This window comes from Oculina patagonica, chromosome 8 (assembly GCF_052425735.1).
Source record: "Oculina patagonica isolate OP01 chromosome 8, crgOcupat, whole genome shotgun sequence".
Classification (NCBI taxonomy): Eukaryota; Metazoa; Cnidaria; class Anthozoa; order Scleractinia; family Oculinidae; genus Oculina; species Oculina patagonica.
In genome coordinates this window covers 22,931,460-22,949,502 of record NC_135765.1, presented here as the reverse complement: position 1 = coordinate 22,949,502, position 18,043 = coordinate 22,931,460, and the positions used below count along the sequence as shown (strand labels likewise).

The following is an 18,043-nucleotide window of genomic DNA, read 5'->3' as shown; positions in this document are numbered from 1 at the left end:
CTCTGAAACGGACACCTTCGGGACCGGCTCCAACTGTCCGTCCTAGAGAGGTATCCGTCTTATAGGGAGTCTACTATTAGTAAAATGATTGAAGAAACGACAGGGACGCGACCAACACCAGGTGTCCGTCTTATGGAGGTGTCCGTCTTATAGAGATGTCCGTTAAGAGAGAGAGAGACTCAGAGAGAGAGTTGACTGTATCTTCACATTGTGGGAAATGGCTAGCCCAGGGTAAACGTCATTTTTTATCTACACGATGTAAAATGAAGACATAATAGAAACTTCACAACCTCTGTCCATATCCTTATTAAAAACTACACTGAGCGACTTGGTCAATCATTAGTAATGACTTTCCAACAAATCAGAAACTCCAAACAAAAAAACCTGACAAAGAATTTCTAAAGGAATCTGAGAAAACTTCTCTAACCAATTGACAAGAGGTACGGCTTTACAAAAGCACCTCTTCTGACCAGTTCAAACACGAGACTTGACTCTACACAAGACTGTCCACAGTCTCTATTCTTCCGCTTGTTTTTTTTGCTTTTGCATTTGCGTGAATTTCTTTTGCGACGACATAGAGCGGTTTTCACTTGAGTGTCGAAAGTAATTTGCGTTTGCTTTGGTTTTGCGTTCACTACGCTTAGTGATTGGTTTAAAAATTTCGCCCCACTTTCTCGGCCAATCAGAAGTAAAACCAAAACCAATTGTGACTCGCTCGCGCACGTTTTCCCGCGCTTCGTGCCAACTACATGTAATTGCTTTGAGTTTTGATTGGTTCACTCGATTGTCTGTGTCGACAATACTGATTAATTTAGGTATAACGGCAGGGGTTGTGTTCTGTGGCTCTTTTTCAATTTTGTTCACTGCAAAGACGTTGATGAACTAGGCAAAATACCTTCAGGTTACTATTGTTAGCGGTTACTAATTTTAGCCATTTTTTCTGAGCAAGATTTAACGGCTATTTAATTTAGCAATTTTCCAAAAAAAATTTAAAAATGGTAAAAATGTTCAGTAAAAGATTACCAGAAAGAACAAAGTTACCAGCATCCATGTTTTGAAGAATTTTTCAAGTCAACTGTTTAATTTTCTTTTCCTTTGGAGTGGGAAAGCGAGGTACTTAAATTTAAGGAGTATTAAATTTGACCAAGACAACTTGTAGTGAGTAATAAATTTAGCGATTCTTGCCCAACCTCGCTAAAATAAGTAGCCGCTAACAATAGTAACCTTAAGGTAAAACACTTGTTCAACTGAGGTAGAAATATAAAGAGATTACACACTTACTCTTCCATGCCATCCGCAATGAACCTCTTGAGTATTGGTTTAGTTTGAGCTGTCGAGTCACCACCCTCACCACTGCAAGCTACCTGTTGGGTTGCCTGTGTATCCACAGGGTGCTGAACAGCCTGCTCCTGCTGGGGCTTACTGGGTTGGGGTTGCCTGTGGCTGCTTGGTTTGACTGTGTGACTTGCCTCTCGAGGAGGAATACAGCTAGTGGATGGTGCAGCAACCTTTTCAGTTTGGGGATAAGACCCCGGGAAAAATTTCCCTCCTTTTGGCGACAGCTGAGAAATGTGGGAAGTAGCCAGTCTTGGTGACAGCGGACCAGGTCTGGGAAGCACACCAGTGTGGAGGCCATGAGCTGGTCTGGGAGATGAACCTTGCCTTGGCCTTGGTGGGCTTTGTAAAAGTGGAGACACAATGCCGTGATTAGCGTTCACTGCAACAGGGTTGACATTATAATACTCTACACCTCCATGGGAGGGAAATGCTTGTTTCACATCAACCACCACATTTCGTTTTCCAGTGGTTTGCCCATGCACCGGTCCTGGAAGGGGAGCAGGCTTCTTCGCGAGCAGAACCCTTCCTGATGCCTTCTCGCCGCTGGGAGAAGTAGCCATCAGTGGAGGTGACAACAGTGGTGCTATTGGTTTCAGATGCAATCCTTTGGCTCCTGGTGACAGGGTAGGTGGAGTACTCTTTATAGCTTGATGAAATGGAGCAGCAGTGTGTGTAGCTACAGACACTGTCAAAGGGGCCAAGGAACTGGATACAGGAGCCCCTACCAAAGTCACCTGACTGGTAACTGGACAAGCAGAGGCTGCTAGTGGTCTGCTTGTCACGATTCCAGCATTTGTGTGACTTGTTTCCTTTTGGGCAAGGAATGGGACTCTTGGAACAGAGGTACTGTCCATAAGTTTGACATTTTGGTTGGTACTCGCTCCCAATCCACCATGACCACTCGCTTTGTATGCTGCATTGGGAGATTTTGCTTGCAATCCATGAGTTGCATTGCCTGCCATGTTACTTGTTGAAGACACACTCACAGTGGGAGAGAATTTGGTGAAGTGACTGGGAAACAGTGCCGGTTGGGAGAAGGACGACACATCGGATGAGCTCACAACGGCTTTAGAACTCTCGCAGCTAGAATGGGTAAGCTTGGAACGTCCATTATTGTTAGAAGGCTGACTTGGCCTAAAAACAGATCCTGTTGGCTGAAAATAGCCACTTACTGTAAGCCCAGGGGAGTGGCTTTTTGTTATTGGCTGCTTGGGGCGGACAAACGGTGCCATGCTTTCAGTTTTGTCCACGCTTTTATTCGAATGAGGCAGCCCTTTAGGCGCCCTAAAACCAAAGTCCACCATTTTGGAGGGTGGTTTAGAACAACCACCACTGTCTGACGTTTGACGGGAATGACCCTTTGCTATCATGTGCTCATATATATTGGGTGTCACCGCTCTCTTGGCAGGAAATTCAATTGGCGAATACCTAATCTTGCCTATTTCTGGGGTTTGGCTTCGTCTAGCAGTGAAAGGAACAGGAGAGAACCTCTGCTGAGGGAACACCCTGTTAGTCAGCTCTTCGTCATCGGAGTCATCAGACTCCTTGTCGTTAACATCTATGTTCTCGTTACACATCAGTTCTTCAGAGCCGATGTCATCATCTTCAGATTCACTCATTGTATCATTAGCTCCTTGTTCAAACGTGATGTGTTTGTCCTCGGACACTGGGGGTCTTGCAGATGGAGCAGTGTTATTATCAAGCTCAGAACACATCTGTAACAGAGATGAGCAGGGTTCCAGATAAGTTGTAAATTTTAAATCTCATTCATTTTTAATTTTTATAAGTCATTCATTCATTCAAATAATTCTTTGCACGTTTTAGATACATACCGTATTTACTAGAATAAGCGCCGCGGTGCTTATTAAATTTTTTTTTTCTGGCGCATCTCAAGTGTGGCGCTTATTTAAAATTTGGAAGCCACAAAGAATCTTACTTTTATGATTATTGAAAATAGCGTCTTTTGATTGTCTCTTGCTGAAGAGAGAGCTGTCTTGGCAACATTCGCGGCCTTCACCACATCTACAGAACTACTTATTGTAAGAATGTTACATGTAAATAGACAACTTTTGGGTGAGCAGTAAAACAATCTTTTTGAACTGCAAAACATCCCTTTTGATGGAAAGAAATGTTCAAGTTTGTTTAAGAGTTGCTTTCTAGTGCTTATTAGTTAAACGGAATTCCTCGAATAAGCGCCGCTTCGGGACTGTGGCGCTTATTCGGGGGTGGCACTTATTAACGTTTTTGTCCCAAATGCGCCGCTTATTCGAAGGCAGCGCTTATTTGAGTAAATACGATATTGCACTTTTTATACTGTGAATAAACCTTTATCATCATCATAATTTTTATAATAATTATTATTAAGGCAAGGCATCAACAAGGAATTCCAATGGGTCAAATTCCCACTGAATTAGAAGCTTTTTAATAATTTATTCCATCAATAATTTATTTCAGATAGATCTGATATGCGAGAAAATTTAAACTGGTTTCCGTACAAGTCATCTATTCCAGACTTGGATCAAGTAATTTTCCTTCAGTTTTACTACCAACAGCAACGCAAAGTTTTATAAAACAGCGACATGGTTTTTATTTAGACAGCGACACGGGAACCCCCCCCCCCCTGGCAGGGCCTCATAGCAATACTTATTACCTGTGCTAGTTCAAAGAGCGAGTGCTGTGTAGGAGGTGGAGGCTGGGGTGTGTAGGGCCGATGTACCTCCTTTAGACAAGGCTCTTGTTGCTGTGCTGGAGTACTCTGTGAGCGCTTACTTCTCAGTCTTGGCTTGGCTTCTGTAGGTTCTTCACAGTCAAATACACCCTGAAAAGAAAGCTGTACTAATTAAGTGAGGGTGGGGGATCTGAACTTACGATTTCCAAACTTTTTCTGTCATTGCATAGTTTTTGGCCTTATAACTCTAAGGGTGGTCAATCCTAAGCAGTAGGAAGTCACAAATTTTAACCCCTAAAAAGAACAAATATCACTTGTCAGTTTATCACGATATAACCTATTGACAGCCCATGACATGAAGGGATGCCAGCGTCATCGCTTAAATAGGGAAGGAATGCCTAATGCCTCCAGCACTACGCACAGTAAAGCTACAAGCACATGTAACAGCACACACATACAAACACGACTGCAAACCCCTGACCAAGAATATACCAAGCCTACTGTAATGGGCGCCAAAAGTGTTGAGACAGTCGGCACTTTTTGAGTACCTTCGACAAATTTTACCCCTCACCCCTTCAATATAACCCCCTTTCCCGAAACAATGTTGTATTTGCTATCTGCAAGAATTGCCTCGTTTGAGTACAACATTGAAAAGGAGGGAGGGGGAGTGGTTCAAAAGCGGCAGCAGATTAAAGGTGAAAAAACGGGAATTTTAAATTAGTATCAATTTCATCCAACTGTCTCAAGGACTTTTGACGCCCATTGTAGCTCCACAGCATGCCAAGAACGGTGAGGCAAAGATAGGTCAAACCCCAAGCATAAGAAGCTGCCAGTTCGCCAAAGTACGCTAGTAAACGCTACGTCACGCTAACGCTATGTTAACCCCAAACAAATGCCTAACAGCCACAGAGCAGCTTGCTCCTAGTCATAAACTAAGCTAAATTAGTATATATTTTAACTTCATCTTAAATAAGTATATTTAACTTCATTTAATTATAGTTATATAAATTTATCATGGTTGCCACAGATATCAGTTTTCAAAATTCCCTGAATTTTCCCTGATAAAAATCGATTTCTCTGAACAAAAAATGCAAAATGTCAGACATATAGTTGCAGCCTGCAGCCTTCATTTCCAAAAGAAAAACATCACTCATATTATGTTGACCTGAAATATTTCTTCCAGCCTTCAACGGTATTATATCAGTGGTGATATGTAATTTTCCCTGACTTTTCTTCAAATATATGTCAATTTTCCTTGACTCAAAGTAAAATTCCCTTTCTTTTCCCTGACCTTAAAGAATTATATTTTCCCCTGACCATTCCCTGACCTGTGGCAACCCAGTTTATTGCACAAAAAACTTTTTCTTACTTCATGCTCGTCACTTCCCATCGCCATATCACTCTGAAATTCACTACCGTCTCCTCCTGATGCCATGAAATAAAAAGAGAGAAAAAAAGATTAATATTCTTCATTAATTCTTCTGTCTTTTTTATGTAATTTTAAAACTATAAGCAACACTATGTACACTACATGATAATGTTTATTTTGGCCAATTAAGTATCATTCTAAATCCAAAGTTCAAAGCTCAGTGTGACAGTGTCAGTTAGTGGCTGCTCTTGGGGTGGTTCCTGCTTCCAGATTTGCCATGGATACCTCCTCTCTGCTGCTTGCAGTTGCCCCCCCCCCCCCCCCAAACTAACATTTAAGGCACCAGCTCCCAAGTTCATCATTAGCTGCCAATGAGTTTAAAAACATTATCGGTATTAAAAGTAATGGTACTTTTTAAAGACTATGAGCCAGTTCAAGTCTGCCACCAAAATGAAAGAATTTTTGAAGCTAATGTAAGATACCAGTAGATACATACCCAGGGAATCACTAGATTCAGTTCTGTCGGACACTTTCCTTGGAGACTTTTTTCTGTCTTTGGTGCACCACTTCCAGTGTGGGTATGCTCTGAAGTGAGCTTCTTTGACCTGATGAATGTAAATCAAATAACATTGTAAGAGACAGTCAATCCAATGTTATATGCTGTAAAAAACAACTTTATTGAAGTGTCAATGTATTTATTACTGCTGTGCTAATTGAGGACACTGTTACAGTCAAAACAGCTCAAGCAATTTTGGTAACTGTCAAATGCCACACAACCCTATGATAACACCAAAAGAGTCAGGCAAGACATTTTGGTGCACTGAAAAGACACAAAAATACTACTGGCAGAAAAAAATTGGGAAAAATGTCGTTGACCCATTTTATGCAAATAAGGGAACCTTAACAAATTTTCACATGTCTGTCGTATGGAGTCAGAAATCAATTTTTTTAATCCATTGGCCATTTGTACAAGAATGGAATTAAAGCAAAGAATGAAATCAAATGTTCATTGATGAATTCATTAATCCACCCTTGATATGAATGCTTGCTGTTTTGACTGTAATAGATTAAAAAATATTATAAATTGAACAGAAACTTGTTAAAAATCCCAACTGGCAGAAGGCTCAGACCAGTATAAATAAATCTCCCAAATGCTGGACAGCTCAGGTGAGCAGACAGCCACACCCATGAGTTTTAAATGGACACCCCTTGTAAATAGACACTAACTCCTTATTCTATACTAATCCACTTTGACAGACACCTGCCTAGGATTGATTTAAATTGTACAATTTTGTTGCATGCAAAAAGCTATTTACAAGGTGTCTAGGACAAGAGTAAACTTGTCAAAAGTCATCCTTTCGCGCTATATTATCTTACTGTTTTAGTACAGTTGAATCCCGATAACTTGAACCTTCACGGGAAATCGAAAAGGTTCAAGATATCGGGAGTTTTAGTTATCAAGGGTAAAATTAGTAAGAAAATGACATAAACGGGAAATTCATTGAAAAAAGGTTCTAGTTAGTGGAAGTTCGAGTTACTGAGGGCTCGAGTTATCGGGATTCAACTGTATAATTATACTAAAACAACTATGCACTTTAGCGTCGGTGGCTACTACTTACTTAACTCATCGGACCAATGAGGACTCTTGAGGCCGGAGTGTCAGTGGCTAGTGGTGGATATTCACCTGCCTGCTTCGCGGATTGGTAAATATAGCCGCCGATACTGTGTTGAATAGTTATTAACTTAACATGTATTACTAGCATGAAGAATATTGTTTGCTTTACCAAGGACATCATTATATAGAGGTTTGTTAAATTAAGGTTCCATTGCAAGACAAAGCACAGTTGTTATTTAAGGACCAACCTGTGCCGCAAGGTCGACATATTTCTGTTTGTCTTTAGCACCAAGGTTGTACCACCATTCACCGAGTATCTTGCTAACTGTCCTGTTATCTTGATGTGGATGTTTCTGATGGACAAGTGCCCTGTGGCGCTTGCTAAAGATCATGAAAGCGTTCATTGGACGACGGATGTGTTCCTTTTCTTGTTTTGATGGGTAACAGGATGCCTATAATAAAGCAAACAGACCCATTAAGTATGAGGATCAGTACTGCCCATTCATTTCACCAGTTAAAGAACTGTTAAGTAACAAGTTTAAGAGTCAAGTTACAATTTTTTAGCTTGATTAGGCCTGGTTCACACTAGCGACATAATGACATAACGGCAAGGTCACGCAAATGCAAAATAACACCTTACATTGATGTTTTATGTCACCAGTGTGAACAACATAACATAACGACATAGTTGGAAGATAATGACATAAGCATAACGACGTATGGAAAGAACTGAACTTTTCTTTATGTCGTTATGTCGCTAGTGTGAACCAGGCCTTAGAGCACTCCAAGACATAAATAGATAAATCTAATAAATCTAGAACAAACTACTAGTTCAATGACATTTGACCAAAAATTCAATTTAAACCACAACATACATGTATATTATGTGTTGTGGCTTAAAGTTTTCTTTGGTTTAAAATTCTTCAAACCAGTTTGATTTTCATTTTTCGTTGTCTCAAACTCATTATCATAATCTGAAACAAAGGGACATACAAATCAAACTTGTTTAAAAAATTTTAAACCAAAGATATATTTTTTTACATTTAAAGCAAAACACAAAAAAAATCACGCAAAACAAGACCTCAAAAAAATATTGAACAAAGCTTCAAAGAAAATTTCACAACTTGAAGCTGGAATTTTTTTGCTCAGAATAAAAAAAAATGTTTTTTGTTAATGATGTCATCTCATTTTACAATGTTTGTCTTATGTAGATGTTGTGGTTTTAATTTATCTTTGGTTCAAAAATTTTCAAACCAGTTTGATCTTTATTTCCCTTTGTTTCAGATTATAATAATGAGTATGAGACAATGAAAAATCAAAAAAATTTTAATCCAAAGATAAATTTGAACCACAACACAGACACCAATATTTCATTTAAAACATGTAATAATAATAAAAATGTTATATTATTCAACATATAGCTTACCTGTACCTTAGCGGCAGGTTTTCCCTCATCTTGACTACTAAATGAAGCAGAGCGAGTTCTTTTCCTTGTGTTCAGTCCACCATTAATTGACGCTCTAGTTTCAGGTCTCCTATCTCCACCAGCGGCATGATTCACTCCTTCAACCCCACACGGCGAAATATCACTAACACAATCACTGCTGTCCATTCTGTTCTGTTCATTATCAGAACTTTTTTGTCCTCCCTGTGACGTAACAACAGAGGAAGTGCCCTGTTGTGTTACACTGTTTGCTGCAACGTTAATCAGTTGTGGAACCAAACACTGCCAGGGATACACAGAAATTTGAATGGTGTTAATGTGTACCGGAGGGAGCTGTACTTTAGGAATTAGTTCAGCTGTTTCACCATTTTGCTTTTGTTTTTGGCTGTTTTTGCACAAATCTTGATCCTTTGCCAATTGTCCTTTTGACTCACTGTCTTCTTCAACAGTTTCTGAATGTGACGCAGGCTGCATAATATTGTCCTCTTCATTATCAGCTTGTTTTTCATGATCAGATTGACCTTTTTTGTTGGTATCTTGTGAAAAAGGCACAAATGTACTGTTTGAAGTCAGTGGTAGTGGCTGCGTAGGTATTGGCGAGTACATGACTCTCCCTGCCTTGTCTCTAGGTGGGGTGATGGCCGACGGCGCAGGTAGAGATACAGGGCAGAATGTCCTCTTCCCTGATATTGCAGGCGGGGTACATGGGATGGGAGAAAATGAGCGACAGGAACCAGCGGGAGGAGAAATAGGAGAGAAGGTTCTTTTTGTTGGGGTGATGGGTGAGAGTAGAGGCAATGGTGACATTAACGATGAAGCGTTACTGGCACGACTTCCAGATTCCTCACGCAAGAGGATACCAGAATCTGGACTGACTGCATTTGACAATGACAATCCATTCGGGAAGAAAGGTGAGAGAAGCTCTGCACTTGATGATCTTCCTGAACGTGGTGTTGGCGTTGCCCACGTCCTCACAGGTGTAATTGAACGGTGCTGACCTGGGGTGGTGCTGCGATTAGCAAAACAGTTGCTGTAAGGCGAAGGTGATTGGCACTGGCCAGGCCCGGGTGAAATGGGCAAAGGTGTAGCAGGGTTAGAAAATGGTGTAGCGCACCTTGAATTGCTCAGTGAAACAAGCGAAAAAGCAGCTTCTGCTTCTTTATCATTCAAGTCCTTGTGGTTAGCAGTGCCTTTACTAGATACCTCTCCTTCTACGCTTCCTTCGCTTTCATTCCCAGATTCCCATGTAAGCTCTTTACCATGTAATTTGCCTTTTTTCTGTCCAGGAATTCCGATGCCTTTTGTGAGTGACTTGCCCTTTAACGACAGGTGACGAGAGCAATAGCCTCTCCGCTGCGACTCTTTGTTGCATCCTTCCCTAGAACACAATCGTCTCCACTGTTTGCCATTAAATTTCTTCCGCACACCATTCTCCATTTGCACAATATCACCCTTCTTGTATTTCTGTTGTGTAGGTGTCGGAGTCCTTGAAACAATGTTCTCTGCTCTATTTCTACTGGCAGGCCGTTTAGGAGTCTTTTGCTGGTTGTTAACTTTACCATACCCATTAGCTCCTTCAAATTCCTCATCTGAAATGGCACTGTCTGTATTTTCGTCGTCAAGAAAATTGTTTGCACCATTGGTGCTTTCCAGAAAAGCCAAATGTCTAGAAACAGTTGAGGATGAGCTATCAGAAATGTCACAGCCACTAGCCATTTTCTTCAATGAATTTGCGTCATCAAAACCTTTCTTTCTCTTCTGAGGAGATTTCGCTTTCAAATCTGTACTCTGTGCTAACGAAACAGCTGGCGTGGTGCATTTCGGTGGGACAAAAGCATCTCCGTTAAAATTTCCAATCGTTTTCACCTTTTCTTCCCGTAAATGAAAGTTTTGTCTGCTACAAAGCGATTCGTCGTCTATTTCTTTCGATAGATTTCTCTTCGCCGGATTTTTTGGCAGCGGATTGTTTACATTTGAAATATCTTGATTATCACATTGAGCGATCTTTGTATCTTCCGTGACAAATCCATATTCATTTGATTTTCTTGTGGGATTTCCACGCCGTACTCTCGCTTTGCGATTCATGTTTTCTGAAGAATAAATCATTTCCAACTGTTAACAATAAAAGCAGAGGACTTCGCAGCGACGATTAACAGATTCTACGTTCAGGAAAGCCAATTTAGCTCATGAATATACATTTTGTTGCTTATTCCTAAATTGCATAGATGGTCAAATTTTTTCTTTGCTAAACAGTATGTTAACACTGGAAGGAGATTTTGAAGAGAAATCGCCGTAAAAACGACTAGGATATTTTAAAACGGGGAAAATTGGACGTAGTACACTAATTACAAATGCAAAGGAAACTAAAATTGACAAACACAACATCATAAGATATAATTGAACTGCGAAAAAAAAATTGCTTTCGCTCGATCTTAACTAGGTTTACATGTTATTTTGAGAGGCGGGCGGATAAATCTCTTCGATTAACGAAGAAAACGACATCTAGAATTATAAAACCTTCAGGAGAAACTACGATTTACAAAATTTAAAACTGCATCACTGCAAAACAAGGTGACACAAGATATATTTGAATATTGCATTAAACATGAATATTCTCGGTTTTAAATAGGATCGAACCGAAAACTACCTAATCGATCCACCGATTTCACCGTAAATCCGAAAGAACAGCTTCTGGGTTTATGATCTTCGAAACACACCGAAGCTACACTAAATTTGAGACATCGTACGCGATGTTACCGAAAAAAAATTCACGGAACCAGCTGACAAGCTCTGAAGGGGCCGTATAAAATTGGATATCTTGTCGGAGGCGAATTTGCGCAGAAAATCGATAAAACATTCCATTTACCTTCATTTAAAGCTGTTAATTTCGTTAAAACCTTTGCCTCGGTCGGCTAGTTCGCCATGGTTCGAAACACAATAAGCGGGCTTATCAATGGGAACAAAAAATGTCGCTCGCTCAATGGGCCCAGACTTGTCCGCTCGACATAAAATTATCAAGCGTACCCGTAGTAAAAAAAAATTGTATTTACCTTTGGCGTTCAAGTCTTGGTCCACATTCCTGTCAAATACAAACATCATCGCGTTAGTAAATGTGAAGTATAAGTGAAATGAGGCTACGATTTGGATACGTGCGATTGACAGACTCGTAGAAAAAGTTTACGTGGAGTAGCATTGCATGTAAGTACAATATACGATCAAAACAATATTACGGGCAAACCAACGGTGAAAAACAAGACCACATCGAGACACCACAAACCTGAAATCACAACACACAACGACCTGCTAGCAAATCGAAGGCAAATTGGCTACACATATAACGTGCGATCATTCTCGAAGAGAAAGATTTCGAAAATAAACCGAGAAATTGCTTGTCTCTCTGTGAATGGAACCGTTCTCGACGCTGATTGGCCAGTTTATAAACCCATTCACATGGGTGACATTACGCCTCGTAGATCTAAACAAGCCGTTGACCAATCACCGTGCGGTTTCCAAATAAATACACGGAAATTTGAATTTAGAAATCTTTTCCGATTTACTGAGTCAAAAGAGTCCAAGATCGCTTCATGTTGTTCAAATATAGCGCGAAAGCGAAAAAACATTCTGTAATCGGGTATCACACCTACCAATCTACACAAAACAACAGCTTGCCAGTACTTGACAGTCATAAATTATTCTGTGAACCAAACAACTAAAATTTATCATATGGCAAGCCCCATCAACTTGAAATGATTTTTGTTCTATCACTTTTTTCATAAATCATTTTCTTAATAAACAGAGAAGAAATTTAAAAAAAAAAATCAATATTTTTTACTAGCAACTCCAAATTCGTGACAGTAAAAAAATTGATTAAATACCCCCTCCTGTTCGCCTAAACAAGCACTGCTTTGCAGCCACGTAAAACAGAACTTCAAATTTAAATCAAACAGATTAACTCTTTTCTTGAGGCGTTGCATACCGAACGCGTGGTTTCAGCCGCCACAACACGCTGTGAATATTTGAATAAAAATCGAGCATTAATGGTTTTATTTGAAGTGTGCTTTCTTTTAGACTCCCGCAGAGAATCAAAAGTATGAAAAAAACCTCTGAATTCTCCAAAAAGAAAAGGTCTTCAGTGTCTAAAATCTAGCGAATTATATCGGCCCAACAAGGGTTACGAAATATTTTCCAGTCAAAGCGGAACCATGCTTGCCGATGTTTAGCGTTAAACGTTACAATATAAATTACTTTGTATACACCAATATTTCTATAAAAAATGTTACTTTGTGGGGTAGATTTCATTCAATTATTATATATTTTAAAAACAAAAACAAAAAATACACAGATCAACGTGGACCTGAGTTCTAGGGTGTTTCAATCTCAAGTTCTATAGAACTGACTTGATCTGGTTCAAGGCATGTGAGCTTAAAGAAACTCCACAATACATGCGTTTTTAAAAAATCATATACATACAAGGACATAATTTCGATGGTTTTCCAGCGCAACTCTGATCACACGGTAAACACGAGGAGGCTGAAATGCTTTTCTTCAGCGATTGACAGACATCACATGAATAACTCCTTTCACTTTTGACGTGCAATTTCCCTAGCTTGACGCTACAGAACTAAAATCTAATACAAAGAAGAAAGAAAAAACGATTATCACTTTGCGGACTGTATACGCAAAGACGTTACGTTAACGTTAAATTTAGCGATGATGAATGATCGAGTGACGTCTTGCGTGAATTGCTATGTTCGCGGGTTGTTTTCGTGTTTTGCCTTATTTTATTCATTGTTTTGAATATTTTGTTGCCGAATAACAGTTCTCGGCACGCTATTTGAAAAAAAATTGCACAAAGTATATCATTTTCATTTTGCTGATCAAAATAATAAAGGCAGTGGTACCCAGATATATTCTAGTTTCATTTATACTGGCTTTTAAAACTAACAAGAAACAAAATATTTTTATGTAGCAGTTGTAGTCAGTGTCTGTACGTATATGTCCAAAAATTAACTGTTTTTTTCGTTCTGAGACGGTAAAAAACCCGATGTAATTACTGGGAAAACCCAGTTGAAATTCAAAATTTGTATCACGTTTGCCAACTGTTTGTTTACACACCACATAAAAACTACAATAAAATCAGAAAAATTACCTTACGTGGGTTGCGAAGGGCTCAAAGACTCTTGATCACCAAATCTTTATGGAAATCCGCCCAGAAATTTTCTTCTCTTTATTTTATTTGAGTTGCAAAATGCAGTCAGTGATATCTTCCAGGCCTGAAGCAGAAGAAAAAAATAGAATACATTATCAGCTTACCTTGACCTACGAAAGCGAGAACCCATTCAACTTTCAGCTGTCTTCAGCTCAATTGCCATGAATAAATTTTGCAAATCAAATCACTCTGGCAGTTTGACTTACCTATAATGTATTTTTGAGGGTCGTTTGTAATTTAAAAATGTACTACTCCGCTCTTTGACAATAAAATAATTTTGTTACCTCGCATGCAGTGGGTAGGATTGATTAATAAAACGAAAAACATCACATAATTAATAATTTATTTTTTGCTGTTTAATATGCGCGATCAATATTGAAATGATGTCATTTGGACGCTAAAACGCTTTTACTAAGAGCTTTTATCCGCAGATTTACGCTATATCATCCCCAAATTAGGCCAGTGATCCAGATTAGGGCTGGTTCATCAACTTGATGAACACATCAATAAAGTCATAAAAGTAAATAAGCAAAACGGAAACGAAAAAGATGACGCAAGTTCGTTCCCAGAGCCGGGTATCTTTTCAGCGGCTTACCAAGTTCGGGAGGATCTGGGGACAAGCTACAACTTTCGGAAAAGTTCGGAAAATGTTTGAAAACATTCGTACGACCTTCGGACATTTTGAAAAATCCTCGGAAACTTTCGGAAAATCGTCAAAAACCTCGTTATTAGTAGGTTTATAAAATAAACAAATAGTACGTGGTTGTTTGGAGATATGAAATTTATCTTCTCGTGTTCAAATCGATATTTTATGTCTTTACGAAAAGTTCACGTGTATCAGTTTATTCAGCCAGATTACTTTCGGGCATAAAAATAAATGATGAACTTGGGGGTGGCCGGTGGGGGTCGTCGAGTCTTTCGTTTTCTTATGGGTATGTAGTTCAATAAACGAAAACCGAAAAGCCTATATTTTATATTATTTCTGTAACCGACTAAGGCTTAAAATGTCTAAACAAGTTGGAACTGTTCGAGGAACGGAATCTTATTCCCGAATTACAGCTTTAGGCCCCGTCCACACTGACCCGGGTAAATTTGAAAACGCATCTTTTTTTACACGGATAGGCCAACCGTCAACACTGAAACGGCGTTTTTGGCCACCGAAAACGGAGCTTTTCAAAAACGTTCCCCAAAGTGGGTATCGTTTTCAACTTTACCCGGGTTAACGTGGACGGAAAACATTTTACCTGGCGTTTTTAAAATTTACCCGGGTCAGTTTGGACGGGGCCTTACTCTGTCCAAAATTTCTAGGGGCCTTCGTTCTATCCAATCTGACACAGCATTTTCGTCCCTACAGAAACAAAACGTATTAATTTTCCTAGGTTACGAAAGTCTGAACAATTACCAGAATAAAAATTTGCTATCAATTTTTATACAAGAAATACGAGAATTTATAGTTTTTTAAGGTGCATGCAAACTGCCAAAAAATTAGGATTCGATGTTTGAAATACAGAATATGTATTAAAAAAAAAAAAAAAAAAAAATTGAAAAACCAAAAAAAAAAAAAAATTTAAACAATCAAATCAAATCAAATCACATATCACATTTGAGGAAAGTATATTTATTTAGACAAAATAATCAAATTTTTGAATTTGATTATATCACACTATTATCAGATATATAAAAATATTGAAGATCCGATACCAGGATTCATTGTAAGAAGATAAAAAGCGTTCTCTGGTAAAAATGTTTTAAAAATTATTAGCTTTCGACAGCCAGACTGCTGTCTTCGACGGATAAAAATGAAGTGATAAAATGGACCTAAAATTTAAATATGACTAGCGAATCGCATAAATTAAAAAGTTAAAAGTATGTGTAAAAGAATGTTAAACGGAATGCTAAAAGTGTATAAATTACTGTTTGTTTAAAAGAATGTTATATTGTCCTGGCAGAGGGCACGAATTGTTGTCGGCCTCGACCGTTTTTGCCGTGTGCCACGATTCAAGTGTCTTTCTAATGCGATTGTTTCCCTCGTCAATTATCTCCGCGTTTTCAAAGTCGATGGCGTGATCAAGAGTCCAGGCATGTTTTGCTACATTGGAGCCTTTAGCGCATTGTTTAGTATTCCTGATATGTCCTTTTCGCCGTGTGCTAAACGATCTTTTGGTCTCGCCGATGTAACTCCAGGGACAAGACGCACAAGGGATTTTGTAAACAACATTGCACTGGTCGACGACCCGAGGTCGAAACTTGGGAACAGGGAACTCTTGTTGTAGTGTCTTGATTGGTTTGTTGGTTACTCGGATATCGTGACTTTTGAGAATTCTTGTAAGAGGTTCGGTAATGCCTTTGATGTAAGGGAGGACCGCGAAACTCTGATTATTCATTGGATCAGCCCAACTGAAGAACATCCCAACCAGTTCTTCAGGTGAAGGTGTTGGGGGGTTCGAAGATTTCTTTCTTATGATATCAGCTGTGACTTTTGGTGGGTAGCCATTAGATTGTAACGCGATGCTAATGCGATCAATTTCACGGGCTTTTCCAGATTCCGAGTTTGGTAGTTTTAGAGCTCTATGCAAGAGTGTCGCTGCAGTGCTGATTTTGTGCTCTCTGTCATGATGTGAGCGAAAGTCAAGGTATCTATCCGTGTGTGTGGGCTTCCGGTAGATATCAATGTTGAGCTTTTTATTGTCGCGAGAAATAAGAGTGTCGAGGAATGACAACTGGCCATTAGATTCGTGCTCAATGGTGAAGGAAATATGCGGGTCGATAGAGTTCAGAGAATCATGGAAGGAAGCAACAGCATTCTTCTTGATGACACAAAAACTGTCGTCAACATAGCGTTTCCAGATTTTGGGTGGAACAGGGGTTGAATTGATTGCTGTTTCTTCAATTTCCTCCATACATAAGTTGGCTACAACGGGGCTCACAGGACTACCCATGGCACAGCCGTGGATTTGTTTGTAGATGTTGTCGTTGTAAATGAAATAATTGTTGGACAGCGCAAAGTTTAATAAACAAATTATGTCATCAATGTCTAGACTGCTCCTGGAATGGAGAGAAGAATCATCTTCTAATTTCTTTCTGATGTAGTTGCAAGCTTTTTCCACAGGAATAGCGGTGAATAACGAAACCACGTTAAAGGAGACCATAGTTTCGTCATCTAGGATGTTGATGTCAGCTATATCACGGGAAAAGTTTTGTGAGTTAGGGACTGAAAAGCCATTACGATTTTGGATAGGCGTTAGGATGTTGGTGAGAAATCTTGAAGTGTTATAAAGAGCAGAGCCGATGCATGTTACGATGGGTCTGAGAGGGTGTCCCTCTTTGTGATGTTTGATAGAACCGCGGATGGCAGGTGGTATACCATCAGTAGATCTCAACTTGAAGTAGGTGGATTCATCGATCTTTTGTTGTTTCTTTAAATTCAAGAGTATGGCATTGAGTTCACGTTCAATTCGGCTGAAAGGGGATCTCGTGATAAGCTCGTAAGTGTTTCGATCCGCGAGGAGAGATTCCATTTTGTTGTCATATTCATCTCTATCCATAACCACGAAACAATTTCCTTTATCGGCTTTCATGATGACTCTGGAACTGTCTTTCTTTATGTCATGTAGAGCTTTCTTTTCTTCCTTAGTAATGTTGTTGTGGTTTGGCAAGGAAGCCCTCTGGAGGATCGCAGCCGTTGAAGTTCGTATTTGATCTTTAGATTCATCAGGTAGACGGGTAATAGCAGCTTCGACTTCCGCTACAAAGTCTTTGTATGGAATTTTAGACGGTGTTGGAGCGAACTTCGGTCCTTTTTCCAAGAGCGAGCGCTCGGCAGGTTGAAGTGGTTTCTTGGAAAGATTAACGACCCAGTTGTTTTTGTTTATAAGTTCAGTTGGCGAGTTGTGAGAGGTCTTTAAGTTGTCGATCTTCTTGTCGTGTCTGGCATTGATGTTGTTCCGTACGGAATAAGCTCTCCTTTGCAAGAATTGTGTTAAGGAGGAAAGGGTAGATATGATTATTTTTTGTCACTTTTGTATTTTTTTTCTCATACTCAGCATTCCGCGTCGATGCCATTAAAAAAATACTTGTAGCCCAAATGTTAAACAAAATAAACAGTTTTCCACGAAAAGAATAAAGGTTTCAGAAACTCCCTGAGCGATTCACAATCAATGACAATCTTTATTTAGCGTGGTCCGCAAACGTAGCTAAAAAGCTAGTTTTCAGATCGCCAATTAATCTTCGGAAAAGTTCGGAAAATGTTCGGAAACATTCGTACGACCTTCGGACGAGATTTTGAAAATCTTCGGGAAGTGGTCGGAAATCTTCGGAAAATCGTCAAAAACCTCGTTATTAGAGGTTTATATAATAAACAGAATAATACATGGTTGCTTGGAGATATGAAATTTATCTTC

General features: G+C 39.4%; 2 protein-coding genes across 9 annotated transcripts in view; both read right to left on the bottom strand.

Annotated features, from left to right (window-relative positions):
* LOC144662450 (uncharacterized) overlaps positions 1-18,043 on the bottom strand; it is a 49,532-nt gene that overhangs the window by 4,150 nt on the left and 27,339 nt on the right. For 2 of the 8 annotated variants that reach the window (XM_078523252.1, XM_078523253.1), the window contains 9 exons: positions 13,584-13,707; positions 12,905-13,062; positions 11,485-11,513; positions 8,417-10,524; positions 7,239-7,442; positions 5,872-5,980; positions 5,376-5,431; positions 3,989-4,168; positions 1,282-3,053 (listed from right to left, as the gene is read on the bottom strand). In XM_078523252.1, coding sequence (XP_078379378.1) covers positions 1,282-3,053; positions 3,989-4,168; positions 5,376-5,431; positions 5,872-5,980; positions 7,239-7,442; positions 8,417-10,524; positions 11,485-11,513; positions 12,905-12,912 — 4,466 coding nt within the window. In that variant the 5' untranslated portion in view covers positions 12,913-13,062; positions 13,584-13,707. Of the gene's footprint in view, positions 1-1,281; positions 3,054-3,988; positions 4,169-5,375; positions 5,432-5,871; positions 5,981-7,238; positions 7,443-8,416; positions 10,525-11,300; positions 11,416-11,484; positions 11,514-11,711; positions 11,827-12,904; positions 13,063-13,583; positions 13,708-18,043 lie in introns of those variants that run through there. The other 6 variants (XM_078523256.1, XM_078523255.1, XM_078523254.1 and 3 more) reach the window with 6 other exon arrangements.
* On the bottom strand, positions 14,913-16,800 carry LOC144664213 (uncharacterized). Its single transcript, XM_078525323.1, has 2 exons — positions 15,600-16,800; positions 14,913-14,991 (listed from the first exon to the last, which is right to left on the bottom strand). The coding sequence occupies exons 1-2, from the start codon at positions 16,790-16,792 to the stop codon at positions 14,913-14,915; spliced, it is 1,272 nt and encodes a 423-aa protein (XP_078381449.1). The 5' UTR covers positions 16,793-16,800.